The sequence below is a fragment of the Neofelis nebulosa genome, chromosome 5 (genome assembly GCF_028018385.1).
Source record: "Neofelis nebulosa isolate mNeoNeb1 chromosome 5, mNeoNeb1.pri, whole genome shotgun sequence".
Classification (NCBI taxonomy): Eukaryota; Metazoa; Chordata; class Mammalia; order Carnivora; family Felidae; genus Neofelis; species Neofelis nebulosa.
Genome location: NC_080786.1, coordinates 22,180,630 through 22,197,767, shown reverse-complemented (window position 1 = coordinate 22,197,767; position 17,138 = coordinate 22,180,630). Strand labels below are relative to the sequence as shown.

Below are 17,138 nucleotides of genomic sequence, written 5' to 3'. Positions count from 1 at the left end.
AAAGATAGCAGGTATACATACTGAAGAAGGAAAGGCAAAGTATCAATATGCCTACCTAGAAAATCCAAAAGAAATAATTGTTAGCTAGGATGCAATGGGAAGTTGCTTAAATAAGGGAACTGAAAACTATCACAGAATAGAGGACGGGAGGGGACAAAAGCAGGGAAGGAATGGGTTTTGCTTCACAGAACCAACAGTTCCAGCCAAGGAGATGCCCAACTAGGTGTTTCACCCAATAGCCCTTTGACAGGTGTGTCTCACTTGGTGACCCCTTACTTGAGCCAGTTTAAGCTGAATAGGCATTAAGGACCTACAGAGGAGGTCCCAAGGTGTCTTGAAGTTACCTTTAGCTCATTAGAATACTAAGCTCTCCTCCTATGAGCAGAGTTTTCCATCATTTTTTTGAACATGCAATGTATGACTAGCATGTTGACATGCTAGGCATGAGCAGTTGAACCAAAAGTGCATATGCAAGCTCCATGCCCCCTCCTCCAAAACGCTGGGAGACAGTGCTTTGAAAGCTATCTCCCTGTCTTCTTACTTATAACAATAAAAAGCTCTTTGCTTTCAACATTTCCTTGGATTGTGCTCAACATGATGCACCCCAAGTGGCAAACCTATATAATGATAAGCAATTAAGATAATAGGAGCTCACCAAGATAACCAGATATAAGAATAAGAAAAACAATGAAACAGGGGTGCTGGGGTGGCTTAGTTGGTTGAGCCTCTGACTCTTGATTTTGTCTCAGGTCACGATCCCAAAGTCATGGGATCAAGCCCCACATCAGGCTCCACACTGAGTGTGGAGACTGCTTGTAATTCTCTTTCTCTCTCCCTCTGTCCCTCTCCTCCATGCTCTCTAATAAGGAAAAAAAAAAAAAAGAAAAACAATGACAAGAAACATATGAAACAATTTTCAATCTCATCACATAACCAATAAATGTGAATTAAAACAATGCCCTACCAACCATTATTAATTTTTAAAATTCAGTGGTACAATCTTTTAGGAAGGGATTTGGCAACAGTAACTAGAAAAAGATCCATTTGTTGGCTTCTGCTATAACTCTATCCTAAGGAAATATTCCAAGATACATAAAGATGTTCACAGACTACTTTCATAGAAAACAGAAAAATCTGGGAAAAAAAATCTAATGTCCAACAAGAGAGAGAATGAATTAGCTAAAAAATCATATATTGGCTTAAAGAAATATATTTTTTTAATTGTATTTATTTTGAAGGAGGGGGGCAGGGAGGGGCAGAGAGAGAGGGAGAGAGAGAATCCCAGGCATGTTCCACATTCAGCACAGAGCCCAATATGGGACTCGATCTCATGACTACGAGATCATGAGCCAAAATCAAGAGTCAGATGCTTAACCGACTGAGCCACTCAGGTGCCCCAATATTGATTTTTTTTTTTATCAATAAGAGATCTTTGAAGGTCTCTGTAAAACACTGAAATATTATTAAATGATAATTAGTGAAAAATCAAGAAAAACTATGTTTAGTGTAACAACTCCATTAAAATGCATTTGGAGAAAAGTGTCACAAGAAATGTCGTATAGTCAATGATACAAACTCTTGACTCTGAAGTTGTGACTTCAAATCCTGAGGCTAACACCTCCTAGTAATATAACTTTGGCCAAATTACCTGATTTGCCTCAGTTTCTCACCTATAAAATGGAATTTAATAGTAGCAGCTGTCCCTTTTTCCAAAGAAGACATCCAGATGGCTAAGAGACACAGGAAAAGATGCTCAACATCACTCATTATCAGAGAAATACAAACCCAAACCACAATGAGATACCCCTCACATCTGTCAGAAAGGCTAAAATTAACTCAGGAAACAACAGATGTTGGCACGGGTGTGGAGAAAGGGGAACACTGTTGCACTGTTGGTGGGAATGCAAACTGGTGCAGCCACTCTGGGAAATAGTGTGGAGGTTCCTCCAAAAATTAGACATAGAACTACTCTAGGGGCACCTGGGCGGCTCAGTTGGTTAAGCGGGCTGACTTCAGCTAAGGTCATGCTCTCGCAGTTTTCAAGTCCAAGCCCTATGTTGGGCTCTTGCTGACAGTTCAGAGCCTGGAGCCTGCTTCAGATTCTGCGTCTCCTCTCTCTCTGCCCCTTGCTCTCACTCTGTCATTCTCTCTCAAAAGAATAAACAAACATTTAAAAACACAGAACTACTCTATAACCAGCAATTCCACTACAGGGTATTTATCCAAAGGATATAAAATGCTGCTTCGATGGGGCACATGCACACCAATGTTTATAGCAGCACTCTCAATAATAGCCAAATTATGGAAAGAGCTCAAATGTCCATCAACTGATAAATGGATAAATAAGATGTGGTGTATATATGGAACAGTACTCGGCAATCAGAGAATGAAGTCTTGCCATTTGCAACATGGATAGAGCTAGAGTGTATTATGCTGTGAAATAAGTCAGTCAGAGAAAGACAAATATCATATGATTTCCCTCATATGTGGAATTTAAGAAACAAAACAGGTGAACATAGGGGAAGAGAAAGAAAAATAAGATAAGAAAGGGGGGAGGCAAACCATAAGAGACTCTTAAATAAAGAGAAGCAACTGAGCGTTGGTGGAGGGGAGGTCAGTGGGGGATGTGCTAAATGGGTGATGGGCATTAAGGAGGGCACTTGTTGGGATGAGCACTGGGTGTTATATGTGTGATGAATCACTAGGTTTTACTCCTGAAACCAATACTACACCGTATTTAACTAACTTGAATTTAAATAAATAAATTTTAAAAAATAATAGCAGCTGTCTCATAGAGTTGTTGTGACAGCAAATGAGTTAATACCTGCAAAGCTCCATGAGCTGTGATGTTGGTATGGTAAGCTGCTAATAAACATTAACGTGAATGCAGCAGAGTGCTAGTAGGCATTGTATTAGGGAGATAAGATTCTGAGTGTTTTCATTCCCATTTTCTAAACTTTCTATGATATTATTTTTGTTTTACAGTAAAAATGCATATTTTAATATTAAAAAATACTATTTCTAATTCATGCTAATCTCTTCTCTTGCCTATATTCTAATTCCACTCCCTCCTGTTTATCTAGGACCTGGTTCCATCCATTATCTCTTTTCTGTTACCTCAAACTCCTCTAATGATTCACTAAATAAGTAGATTCCTAACTGTAATCCTTACTCTCTTCACTGTCACACTTCTTAAGGAAAAAAAAATTCACAATAACTTTCTTCAATTTGAATTTCCCATGCACTCTTCGGTATATTGGAATCCAAATTCTCTTTCCGTTATGCCAGTCTAACAATGTTGTTAATTTCCTTAACATTCAAAACTAATTAATGTATATCCTATTTACCTGATCACAGGTGTTTTAACACTTCTAGTCACTTTCTCCTTGAAATTCTCTTCACTGTCCTATCACACTTAGAAAGGATGTGAGAGGAGGAGGAGGCACAGGTTTTAGAATTGCCTCTGTTGGAAACCGAAAGCTGGTAGCCTGTGTCTGAGATCAGGTCTGAAGCCATAGACTGTAGAACCAATCCAGAAAGGAGAAGTAGGTGTGGTCAAGTGAAAGCGCTTGGCTGGGGAAATCCAATAATGGAACCAGAAAGCAAAGTGGGTCAAAGACAAAAGAACACCCTGAATCCCAAGGGGAACAAAAAAGTCTGCAGTTGCAGAAGAAAATCTGCAGAATCCCCGTGACCACTTCAGCAGAATTGTATTGTCAAATCTCAGTGTGTGGAGTCTTTTATTCTCAGAATATCTTAAGGATGCTTTTTTTATGTAACTCAATACCACCCTCTCAGACTCACCTCTTTCTTCTCTAACTGTTCATTCTCCCATTTATTAATCCAGCCTTCCTTCCATTTATCGTAGATTTACCAAATGATCACCATAAGCCAGGCATTGTGATATGCCATGAAGCTGCACAATAAATAAGGTAAAAGTCCTTCTCAAAAGCTCACCCAATTCATATTTCTTTCTCTGACCACCACATTAATGTGTTTCCCAAGGTTCTTACCTAGACACTTCTATGCTACTCATGGCTCCAACTGTCTCACACTACCAATGGGCTCCCTGGCTTCTTCATCTGATACTTGTAGATATTTCAAACTCAGGACGGCCAACACCAGACACTCATTTGCCACCAAACCAGAAGAGATCATTATCAACCTAGAAACTTTAAAGTCATGCATCAATTTTCCTGTCTTTCACCACATAGATGAACAAATGGATAGCAATTCTTAACAATATCATCTCCTAAAAAGCTTTCAAACCTGCACTCTCCTCTTTATTCTAACTCTACATTAATTTCAGTCCCTAATTACTTTGATAAAGCCTTCTGTTTCCTGTCATCCATTATCTCCCCCTTCCAGTTCATCATTACTACTGATGTCAGAATTATCTTTCCAAAAGACAAATTTTATCCACCATTGTTTTGTATCCATATGTTTTACCCCTGCATTCTGGACATTTAGATTTTGTCCACATATTTCTTTTGTTGTTGTTGTTTATTTATTTTTGAGAGAGAGAGAGAGAGACAGAGTGCGAGCAGAGAGGAGACACAGAATCAGAAGCAGACTGCAGGCTCTGTCAGCACTGAGCCCTACATGGAGTTCAAGCTCACAAACCGCGAGATCATGACCTTAGCCGACATCGGATGCTTAACCGACTAAGCCACCCAGGCACCCCCATCCACATATTTCTTTTTCATCTGTATCTCTCAACACCATGCTGGATAAAAAGAATTGCTTATATTTCCCAAACACAAGAAACTTTGGTCATGCTTTATGCCTTTCTTTGCCAAAAATGCTCCAACCTTGTTTTCCATCTGATATGTCTAAATTTGCTCAAATATTACTTGCTAGGCAAAGTATTTCCCATCTCCTTCAGAGCTGTCCAACTTCTCCACGGAACTCTGTGCTTAGAGTATATCTCTATTAAGGAAGAATCACATTTGTTTTGCATTCATTTGGACATCTATATAATACTTGTTAGCTGTCTCCAACATTGAAATGAGTGCCTAAATGTAGATTGTAGAGATCATGTATTTTTTATATTTTCCTGCATCCAGCAAAATGGCCACCACAAGTCTTTGCTGAAAGAATGAATAACTCACAGAATAAATAATGAATAGGAGAAAATGTGTTTTTCTTTCCCTTCATTACATGACTAAGAGGATACAACATGTATCTCAGTGAAAGGGCTGACAAAATGCAGATTGAGAAATAGAATGAAAGTCAAAGGAGAAAGGCAGGAGAAATCAAGAGGAATCACTGGTGTGCACAGAAAACAAAGCTGACATCTAGGAAGAGAGGCAGAGCATGAGAGGAGATCAAAGTGAAAGCTGGAAAGAATCCAACAGGACAAGGGATATCAGAATCCCAATGAAATCTTTGCAGTTTGACTCCATGAACCCAAACAAGTCTCATCAGTTTGTCATCCTGATAAAGACAGGACATTCCACAGTTCCTAGGAAAAGAACTAGAAAAAAACTTACACTTGGCCAGCAAGGCATCCGATCAAAAAATTTCCCAGAGTATATAGGTCTGATGCAATCTGGAGGTTCTACTCCAGGTTCATTGTTTTCAGTCTCTTTTCTCTCTTCCGGTTGTTGGGCAAACTGGCACTCAGAAGGTTCTATCACCAAGCCCATTTGGGGGCCTGTTTCATCTGGCTCTTCTAGACCAGTGTCTACCACTGCAGGAGGCTTCATCTCTGCACTGGGCTCCATTACCACACAGGTACCTCTTCCCAGTTCCTGTCTAGGATCCATATCCAAAGCAGGCTGTTTCCCTACTGAAGCCCCTAACATTTTAGGGGAACCAGCTGCAGAGCCTCTCCTGCTCCCTAGAGCCTGCGGACTTTCGCCTACCATGCCTAAGGGAGGCTGTATTATCCTTCCAGAACACCCTGCCAGAAGACACTCATTTTCTAAACCCCCTCCTCCTGGCACCATACCCAGAGGTTTTGTTTCCCGTGAGGCTGAGACCCCATAGACTCCTAAATTACTCCTCTCCGTGAGGGTCCTAGATGTATTCTGTCTTTTTAATTTCATTTCAAGCTCCTTGCTCAACAGAGATTTTCTTTCTGGTGATGCATTCCTCTCAAATTTATTACTAACCAAGAGGTTCTCCCTACATGAGGAATCTTCTTTTCTTAATCCCACTCTCAACCCTAACTCTGTGGGAGATTTTGTTCCCATGACGACCCCCCTCTCTCCTAAATCATCCTTCCCTTCGTGAGTGAGCCCAACCTCTATGCTCTGGGGAGATTTCCTCTCAGACACCCCCATTCCTCCAACAGCACTCATCTCAAAGGGGAAGTCTATACCTGGCTCAAGGAAAGTTCCTAATCCCTTGGGGTGCCCCAAACCTTTGGGGGACCCCACTCTCACGAAAGAACACATCTCAACTCGGACTCCCTGCCCACAGCTTCCTGCCTACGAAATAACACCTAGCAGAAAGGAGACTAAGGTCTGTTTACCCGGTTACCTAGGAAACAGGGGCGTGGCTTAACGCGCAACTCTTTCTCGGGGCAGGATCCCGCCCATTTCTCCCCGACTTTCTCCAGTCAGTTTCTCTCCCTCTCTCTCTCCCCCTTCTTCTTTTTCTCCTTCCCTCCCTCTCTCCTCTCTTTTCCTCCTTCTTGACCAAATCTGGAGGGCAAGAAAACAAGGAGGATGTGGTTTTGGGCACTGGAGAAAATGTTCACTAACTTCTCTTCGGTTTGTCTAGCAAAGCAGTCCCCTCAGGATGGGTTCAACCGTGGGCTTCCTCCTCCTGGCCATTGGCCTACTAATTTTATGGCAATCAGGATAAAAGCAACCACTTCTCTGGTTGTGACCATTAATTTAGGTCCTTCCTTGTGCATGTACAAGCACAGTGCACGTAGTTCTTTCAGCCTAAAGAACTACTTTAAATTCTGTGAAGTTATTTGGTACCTGTGTTACAGAAACTACTTAAAGTCTTTGAGAACATTTACATTTTAATAAATAGGCTTTAAATAGTATTTAAATATGTTAAAGTTTGAGGGGTGTTATACAATAATGCATATCAACTTCTTAAAATATTGTGCAACTCAAAATCTGGATATGTAAGCATGAGATTTTCTTTAAATTGGGGCTACAACTTTGTCACGTTTTAATGAAAGTGTATTTAGTAAATATTTGTCATGTTTTACACATACAGGGGATACAGAGCACCTAGCTTAGAATCTGAATGGAATTTATAGGATTCCAGTCTTTTAGAAACTATGAAAAACTTGTAAATGAAAAACTAAAAAAAAACAAATGCTTAAGAGACATTTCACATTTGAACAAATTGTGTACTGTAATTTTCATATAGTTAATATAAATATTCTTCTCCCTCAAGCACTTTAAATGACTTGAAAGCATGTAAATGAAGGGATGTCTGTATGTATAAGTGTTCATTCAATTCTTTCATTTTTACAAATAACTATTGAGTACCTACTTTGTGTCTATGATGGGACTATAGTGAAATATAAGCCAATACCTCTCTCTTGGAATTTATATTCTAGTGGGGATAAATAACCATCAAGTAAACCAATAACTAAGATCATTTCACATAGTGATAAATGTTACAAAGAAAACAATACTTTGATATAAAGAGATGCTACTTTAGAATTGGTGGGCTTAGAAGTTCCTTAGGTACATGACAATTGAACCGAGGCTTGCATTTAGCCGGGCAAAGACACACACTTTTTAAACATGACTAGCTCAAGTTCTCATAATTTTTTTCTCATTGCCTTGCCATCATGCCCACGTTTCCTTATGTTAGAATTACCTTTAGGTTTGCCTCCAGGTAGTCCCAGTTAAAACAAAATGTTACCAGTCATTACTATCTATGATTCATTCTTCAACTACACAATGGAGGAAAGACGTCCTGGAAGAGAAGGTAGAATATATAGGGTAAGAGTGCCAGGGGTGACAGAGAGACATAAAGTGCTGGGAATTTGTGAGTGGATGTTTATAGATTTGAGAGCAAAGGAAGCACTAAGGGCTGTGTTCAAGTCTATAACTTCATTTAGGGTCTGTCCACTTTGTAGCTTCCTTAACAAAACCTGTCAATTAGTAGGACTCCACATTTGTCACTAAAATATATGCACTTGTCAGTCCTCCTCAGTTAACTGGGGCTAGGAAAAAAACACAGGCATATTGTGAGTGGCAGCAGCAAGAGAAAAGCTTTACTGTGGCATTTCAGTCTCTGGCAGCAGATCTTAAAAGTGCTTAGCCACTGGTACAGTACTCTTTAAGACAAACATTATGACTAAACTACAAAATATTGTGGAATGTATTCATGAAGGAGGTGAATTAAAAGACCAAATTGGTAGAAGAAAATAAATGAGGAAGCAATATCCTAGAACAATGAAATGGGGAGTTCCTAGCAATTTATAAATTTCCACATCCCTGTGTTATTTGTGAGGTCTTCTCCAATCAAATGCTCACCACTCTAAATATAATTAGGTTCACAAATATTTTTGAGGCCCTTGTTATCTCAAAGATGCTTTGTGAGGAATTGAAATGATGAATAAATAACGGTCTTGGTCCTTTAGAACTTTAAAATCCTAATGAGATTTTAGCTTCCCTAATGGGAACAAAAACCTGAGGAGAAAAGTGTAGGCACTGTAAAATAAGGCAGATAGGTATTAGAACCACTACAGAGAGTAAAGTGAAGTAGCGTGAAACTACAGGAAAAAAATAACTAAATCCAATAAAGTACAGTTAACCCTTGAACAACACAGATTTGAACTGTGTGAATTCATTTATACGCAGATTTTTTTAAAATAAATATATCAGAAATTTTTTTGGAGATCTGCAAAATTTTGAAAAAATTTGCAATGGCATAGCCTAGAAATACCAGAAAAATTAAGTGAAAGTTAGGTATTATTGTAAGAGTGCAGTATGTAATACATTTAACACACAACATGTTATTGGTAAGGCTTCTGGTCAATACTGGGTTACTAGTACTCAAGTTTGGGGGGAGCCAAACATTACATGCAGACTTTCAATTGTGTGGGGTCGGTGCCCCTAACCCCTGCATTGCTCAAGGGTCCACTGTATCTTCAGATGCCATCCAGAGGAGTTGGTGTCCTGGCCAAAGTGAAACCTGCAGTGATGGGTGGTAACAGTGTTCTGGGAGGGAGAGAACAAAAGGATCAAAAATGCCAAGATGATAACATACCAACAACATTCTGGGAACAGAATAGACCAGTGTGATTAGGATACAAAGCAAGTGTTTGGGGAGAGGGAGACCATAGAAACAGAATGAAAGAAATGTGGGACAGGACTACAGAAGTTTGGACTCTATTTTGCAAATGAGGTATCCTTGGGCATTTCTGAGAATGACTGGCTGAAGCGTACAGAATGATTGAAGACAGGTGTGTGCATTAATTCCTGTTTATATTAATACTACCACAGCCTGGGTGTTGGGATTAGATCACAGATTTGGGGATGAGAATTTTTGGTATTAGAATGGACAATGGTTTATGAGGGAAAACAGGAAGAGTGAAGATGATTCTGGCCTTTCATGTTCAGGTGACTGGGAGGCTGTTAATACCAGTCAACAAAGCAGAAGCAGGTTTGGGGTGGAATAGGTTTGGTTTACATACTGTTGACATGTCAAAACTGCTGTGACATATCCTATTTCCTGATTCTTCCTTGGATTGTCCAAGAGGTATTAACGTGACTAACACACTATATTGGAACAACCTCTTGGGATAAAGTGCCACAGATACCATTCAGGTATGACACATTATGCTCTTCTGGTTAGTAACTGGGGAGTTGATCTAGAAGACTGGCTGTTCAAGGATTCAAATCATCTTCATTGCACAACGTTGACTGAGAAGCCTCAGGATACCTTCCCTAGTACACATCCTAGACAATCAATACCGATGTTCTCAAAATGAAGCTTATAAATGGTAAACTGCAAACTGAAAAGTAGTCCTTATCCTGAGGGAAAGTCAATTTAACATTCCACCAAATTACAGAATGAATTTTGTTTTGTTTCAGATACCTGGCCAGAAACTACTCTATGAACTTTAACAAAGCAAGGTGTGTATGTAGGTCTGCAGTGGATGGTAACGAAAGTCTTAAGTTGTACTGGAATCCTGCTTAAACTCAGGCTGTGGAGCCAGCCTTCAGGTTAGAATACAATTCATCACCAGCTCAGTGGGGGTTTTGGACAAGTTACACAATCTCTCTGCCTCATATTCTTTACCTTTATTTTTTTATTTATTTATTTTTTTTTTAAATTTTTTTTCAACGTTTTTTATTTATTTTTGGATAGAGAGAGACAGAGCATGAACGGGGGAGGGGCAGAGAGAGAGGGAGACACAGAATCGGAAACAGGCTCCAGGCTCCGAGCCATCAGCCCAGAGCCTGACGCGGGGCTCGAACTCACGGACCGCGAGATCGTGACCTGGCTGAAGTCGGACGCTTAACCGACTGCGCCACCCAGGCGCCCCCATATTCTTTACCTTTAAAAAAGGCGCGCCTCATTCATTAATTCCACACTTAAGACTGAAGATTCTGAGCTGGCAGGCACTATGCGAGACAGCGTTGAGGACCACTTTGGGGAGTTAATATTCTAATGTAGGAAGGCATTTAGTTTCAGATATTAGTTTCAGAGTGAAACCTTCTAGTATAAGAGTAAAATGGAAAAACTCCTCTAAAGCGTTTCGTACAGTAATTCGCAAAGGAAAGCCCCGAATAAAAGCGAGCTACCATTTTAAGATTTGCTCCCCACCACCACCATCAAAAATAGGTACACTAGGATTTCTCTGCTTCCTTGCCAGAACCGAAGAGAATGATTCTCCAGTTTGTGAATTTGGCAAGAAATAATCTAAGTTGTTTGCTGCCGTAATTTTTAATTCTGATGGCTAGGTTGAATAAATTTTGTTGATTACTTATCGATAAAAAAAAAAATAGGTACACTGAATGAACAAAAGCAAGTTATTAAGATTTCCTCGCCTAGAGACAACTTTTGGTACGGGGTCTAATCCTCTTCCCTGGGTAAATAACCACACCTTTACAACACATCCATCTCCCCCCCCCCCCCCGCAGGACATGTTCGGGGGCTCTCACGTGCTAGAAAAGTACACCCCCCCATTCCCCTTAGCCAAGTTGCCAGGGTTGGGGTGTCGCAGGGTAGAATAACTGGGACTGTGTGCAAATATTCAGCGGGAACTTCGCCGCCCCCCATGGCGGGGAGCAACAAACCCCAGTTTTCTCACGCTTCCCCGAAAGCCAGGGAGTAAAGAAGTAACCCCCCCCCACCCCCACGCCGGCCGCCGGGAGACCGAGACAGCCACGGAGATAACAATGGCGCCGACAAGGGCGGGGCCGTGCTTGCCTGGGATGTGGGAGGGGAGGTGGGAGGTGGCTGAATCCTACACGGCCTCTCGCCGAGGTCACGTGACACGGCCCACCCGGCCCCGAAAACCTGGCCCGGCCGCCAGGGCTTCGACAAGGGGCGGAGGAGCAGACGGAGAGAGCGCACTGGCGACGGCGGAAGTGACGAAGAGGCGTAGTTCGCTACGTGCAGCGACGTGGCGGCGAGGCCGGCGCCCGGCGGCGGAAGTGGCTCCCGCGCTGGGACTTGAGTGTTTGTGTTTTGGTTCGCGACGGAGCCGCCGGCTGGTCTGAGGGGAGGAGGCAGAGGAGGGAGGAGGAGGAAGAATTAGTCCGAACTCGAGCGCCGGCGGTGGCGGAGGAGGAGAAAGGAAAAGAGGAAGGCGGAGCGGAGAGAGGCGGAGACGGAGCCGGACGGGGGCGGCACCACGGCACGATCCCGGCACCGTCCAGTCTGAGGGGAGCGGCCTGAGGAGGAGACGCGCCGCCGCCGTCTAAGCCACAGCCTCACCCTCTCCTCGGGCCACGCCTGGGACCTGCTGCTGGGAGGCTTCAGCCCCGCGGCTCCGCGTCCTGCGGTCTCAGGTAACCAAACCGTCCCTCCCCTGCCCGGCGCCGGCCGGGACCCCAGGTTATTCGCTGTCCTCGGTCTCTCCGCGGCCCTGCCGGCACGGAGTCCCCCGCCCATTCTTCCCCGCCCGGCGCCAGTACCCAGAGCTATCGAGCCTGGCGTCTCCGTCCTGCCGGCCCTGGTGATTCATTCCCCAAACAGCTCTGGAGACCAGGATTTGCAGACTGGCTGAGGGAGCGACGGGTGTCACCCTCTTCCCTTCTCAAGATGGCGCCGTGAAAGAGTGCCGGAGGCCGCGGTTCCGTCTGGCCCCTGTCCTGGCAGTCCCGGAGGGGGTGGTCCCAGCCCGAGCCAGGCCAGGTTGGGGGAAGCAGGATGGGAAAGAGGGCCAAGGGGCCTGGCGGGTCCTGCTTGTTCAGGCCGTTGGGAGTTTGGTATCAGTTACTCAGGTACTCTCCAAGGAGGAACCGGGGCCTACAGCAGGTGTGAATGGGGGGGAGCTCCGCCTACCTGCGACTTCCAAAGACGGGTAATGGAGGGAGGAGGCGCGTCCACATGCTATGCCTAGGGACTGTCTGGTCTAAGAAAGGTGGTGAACCGCAGCTTAAAAGAACTCAAGACGGCTGGGCCGCTGCACACGCACAGTGGGTAGAGACCTTATTAAACCTGTCTGCTGTTCTCCTCCCTGGGAGCTGGTTACCCCCGGGAGATTTTCAGACTGTAAGCTCTAAACGTCGCAATTCACATAGTTGGGGTTTGGTCTCAATGCTGATTCGGATGCCTTTCAGATAACTGGTTAAAAAAAAGAAACGTGGACCGCCCTGTTATAAGTCAAGAGAGCTCAGAAACTTTATTTTTAATGCAAAATTGGGATAACATGAGCTCCTAGGGTTGCCGTAAGCAAAATTCATGGAATAATGGTTGGCACAAAATAAGGGTCTGGTAAATGTTAGCTGCTGTTATTGATGCTATCTTTATTAACGAGCTCCTAGAGGACTTCATAGGATACCGGTTGTTCTCAAAAGATTTTAAAATGCATTTTATGCAGAATTTTCGTTTTGCAAAACAAAAGTTTCTGTAGCGAATAAAAATGAATGCCCATGATTTTTAACCTTACTGTGCTAACTTTATACATTTATTTCCTGCTCTAGAGTGTTGGAGAGAGCTCTGTTCCAACAGCTTTAACCCTTAAAAGGCACAGCAAAAAAAATTTTTTTAATGGGAGTCTCATGTTTTCCCTGAAATTTTGGGCCTTGAAAATTTGGAGCATGTTGTCCCTGACGAGTATTTCAATTTGCTGTTTTGTGGGTAGTGAGACAACTGGGAAATATTTCAATTGGTGTTGAAATATCTAAAGGTGTGTTCACATGTTTAGTCTGCATGATGGTCTGTTTATTTTATCAGAGAGCCACTCTAATTGCCATTTTTCAGTCCCTGTTATGTGTTGGCCACTGTATTAGAGACTTTTTTTTTTTTTTAACATCTATTCTCTCATTTAATTCTGCAGCAGCTATGTAAGTTAGTTAGGTATTTTGGAAATGGAGAGTTCAGTATACCCAGTCAAGATTACATCACCAAATCCAATATCTTTTAATGTGGTGGGGAGTCAGTGTGGAGATTGGGGCATTTTTTTATTACAGAAAAATGTTAAAGTACACAAAAGAGGGGGAGAATAGTAGAATGAACCCATCACCTGCTTTAAATTATCTATGGCCAGTAGTGTTTTATTTATATCCCTACTGTTTAGAAACAACTTAGACCTACCATTTCACGTTTAAATAGTTCAGTATGTGTTACTAAAAGAACTCTGCAAAGCTGCTGTTGAGATAAGGCAGTGGTGATTTTATTGTCTCAAATATAAGGTCTCATTGGTATTTATTAATCCATTGTCGAGAGGGAGTTTTATGTAACCTCATTTCATGGGGAAAGCAAATTTCTTATATGAGGTACCTAAATGAAATATAACAGTGATTTTTAGGGGGAGGAATCATCAGGTTTAGTATTACTAGTAAGCACATAATCAGATTTTGACTAAAGATAAGAAAACTGTGATTTTTGAGTAGATTGGAAGAGAGTCCTTTTTAATGTTCCCTTATTCCTTTCAGATTGAAAATTAGCAGTAGGTATTAAGAAAAGAGATAGAAGTTGCCATTTAGGCCAGTTTTTTCTAAATGTGTTAAATGGAAAATAATGACTTAATTAGCCCCAAAACTACAGAAAAGTGTAAGTAAATAAGACACCAATAAGCTAACCACATAGAAAACCACTGTTAACACTTCCATGTATGATGTATTTGAGCACATGAGGAAACAGTTTTAAGTCTTTTAGCTACTAGACACACAAAATATTTGTTGCTTTGACATTACCATTAATCAAAAACTGTACAATTTAATAGGGGCCTTCAAATAATAATAGCCAACATTTGTTGAGTTCTTACTATGTTCTAGGATCTGTTGTAAGAATTTCCCATTTATGAACTGAATTTTCCCCAAAACTGTTTTAACCCATCTAGTCTGGCTCCAAAACCTGAACTCTTAAGTCACCTCTCAGGTTGACTGGGTTTGAAACACAGCTATGTTGTGGCTCTGTCATGGCTCTGTCACAGTAACTATGTGATCTCAGTCAAGTTACTTAACCTCTCTGTGCCTGTTTCCTCATTTTTAAGGATTGTAACAGTCTATAGGATTGTTGAATGACTATGTTAAGTACTTAACTACCTGGTACAAAGTTGAGTCTTAAATAAAGATTAGCTTTAAATTTTTTTTTGATCTGAAAATTATAGCAGGATTTTAGGCTTAAGTCTCATACTTTTACATTATTTCAGTACAAAGGTAGTGAATTTAAATACATGGGAATCGGTGTCCTGTAGAGGTTACAATTATCATATTATATGTGATAGGCAAAATTACTGAAGTGATTAACATTAGATTTGTTTACTGATTTGTGTATTTAATAATACAATATTTGTTTCTTTACAGGTTTCTCTACATCCAGAAAGAAAAAAATTTGACACCTTGCATCCTGGAAGTTCATTTAAAAGACTGAAATTAGGGACTTCTTTCAAATTTGGACATGGCTAATCGAGGAGCAACAAGACCCAATGGGCCAAATACTGGAAATAAAATATGCCAGTTCAAACTAGTACTTCTGGGAGAGTCTGCTGTTGGCAAATCAAGCCTAGTGCTTCGTTTTGTGAAGGGCCAGTTTCATGAATTTCAAGAGAGTACCATAGGGGGTGAGATTTTCTTTTTTCCCTTCATTTAATTGAATCATACATTGGCAAAAAAGATTTTGCAGTTCCAGTTGTGTGATGATGAATACCTAAATAGGTCACACAGTGAAGAAAACCGTTCAGCAGACCTTAAGCTTTAAAACTTATCTTGATTTTTGTTTAGGTGGTATCTTTCTACATTTTGATTTCCTGGTTATCCCCAAGATAATTGTGTAAAAGCTGGACTTACAGATACAAGCATGAACAGAGTCAGTGTCCCAAGTAATTAAATTTGATCTGATACCTGTTTCTTGATAATGATTAGAAGCTTCTTTGAATTAATACGTTTGTGCTGAATAATATTGGCTTTAGAATGAATAATGAAAATAATAAATAGTGAAGGTTAACCTTAAAATCCTAATTCTAAATAACTAGACTATTTGTATATTAACACTGATTAGTAAAATTAATTAAATTTTATTAAACTTGAAGAGAAAAAGTCAGTGGTCAATGGAAAGGGACATGAAAGGGAAATGGGACCTGGAGAGAAAGATCAAAGATGAGGAAGAGATAGAGTAAGCCATGAATACAATGGTTTTGGTAGGGTTGAGATGGGATGAGGGGAAGGTAAGAGGCAGGACAAAGAGGAGACAACTAATAGTGCAGTGTTGTGGATAAAGACAGGAAATTGGTGATTGAATTAATCAGATTCACAGCTATATAGCATTGGAGCAAAACTTTTTTCGGTGCCTCAGTTTCATCTGTCAAATGAAGCTTTTGAATTAGGTAATATCAGAGGAACCACACAGCTTTAAGATTCACAATATTTTGCAAGGTGTGTGTAATTAAGCAGTACTATATTTTTAAAGGTATACGTAAATAGATTTTAACCCCATAGGTATAAAAAGTCAAACTTTTGAAATCTGTGACCCAGCTAATATGTAGCAACTTTAGATCTGTGTTTTAGGAATATAACTTTATGTTGTGCATTTAGTGTATGTTCTCAGGTACACTTGATAATTTTATTCATAGTTCAGACCTTTCTAATGAAATAGTTTGTAAAACTGTACTACCTCCTGACTTCCCTGCGTACAGAAAATACAGTACATAGGTGGTATTTCCACTTTAATAGATTTAGCAATGTGGTGTTTGTCATCTTCTTTCATTTGTGTATATATCAAGTTACACAGTGTTCTATTGTTTCAGTATTTTTATACTGGGTGTTCAGTTTTTTATAATGGGTGACCTTCAGAAATGTAGTCCACATCATTGAGCTTTTGAGTTAAAAATGTAATGGACAATATACATTCTTTGTGATTTTTTTGTTAGAACATTTACACACACACACACATTTGGTTCAGGAATGAAATATCTCTCAAGGTAGTATCGCTTGTCAAGTAATTGTCAGTGGCAGCATTTCCCAAAGTTCATATGCATTCTAGGCTAAATACCTGGGCCAGATAGGTTTGGGACTGGCTCTGTGCCACCCTCCCCCTCTTCACAGTGCATTGTCCATTAACAACACTGAAGCACTATATAGTAAAGAACTTAATTCCTGGGTAACTGCAAGAGCCTCAGGAGGGTAAGACTAGAATCTTTGTTTTTGTTTTGGATATTATGGTCATCCAAATGTACTTTGTCGTAATGATATTTAAAGAAGGACGTTTGTAAGAAAAATGGAACTCTGTCAGTGAGTTGTAAATATACAGATCTGATAAATGTCGTATGCGTATATGTAATCTGCATTTCCATTTAACACAAATCAGGTGATCTACATTTATGGATTTTTCAAGTGTTCCTATATCTAAAGCTTCCTTAATATTTTCTACTTGTGCAAATTGACTTTTAAAACCAACTTTAGAAGGGATTTATATCCACATTTCTCTGTGTTAATGTTTGTTGGACAGTTTATGTTATAGACGACCAATTTTTAGGAAGTCTGACAGTGCCATTATGATTATAGCTGTGAGCACTGGGTTTTTGTTTTTGTTTT

At 40.8% G+C, this 17,138-nt stretch overlaps 2 protein-coding genes across 4 annotated transcripts in view; one reads left to right on the top strand and one right to left on the bottom strand.

The window, feature by feature from the left end:
• EFHB (EF-hand domain family member B) overlaps window positions 1-6,518 on the bottom strand; it is a 49,230-nt gene extending 42,712 nt beyond the window's left edge. Inside the window, exon 1 of one of the 2 annotated variants that reach the window (XM_058729775.1) lies at window positions 5,493-6,518. In XM_058729775.1, the coding sequence (XP_058585758.1) occupies window positions 5,493-6,401 (909 nt within the window). In that variant the 5' untranslated portion in view covers window positions 6,402-6,518. The remainder of the gene's footprint in view (window positions 1-5,492) is intronic. The other variant, XM_058729776.1, reaches the window with a different exon arrangement.
• A 5,154-nt stretch (window positions 6,519-11,672) lies between these two features.
• RAB5A (RAB5A, member RAS oncogene family) overlaps window positions 11,673-17,138 on the top strand; it is a 30,438-nt gene continuing 24,972 nt past the window's right edge. The window contains exons 1-2 of one of the 2 annotated variants that reach the window (XM_058729782.1): window positions 11,673-11,948; window positions 14,913-15,169. In XM_058729782.1, the coding sequence (XP_058585765.1) occupies window positions 15,007-15,169 (163 nt within the window). In that variant the 5' untranslated portion in view covers window positions 11,673-11,948; window positions 14,913-15,006. Of the gene's footprint in view, window positions 11,949-14,912; window positions 15,170-17,138 lie in introns of those variants that run through there. The other variant, XM_058729783.1, reaches the window with a different exon arrangement.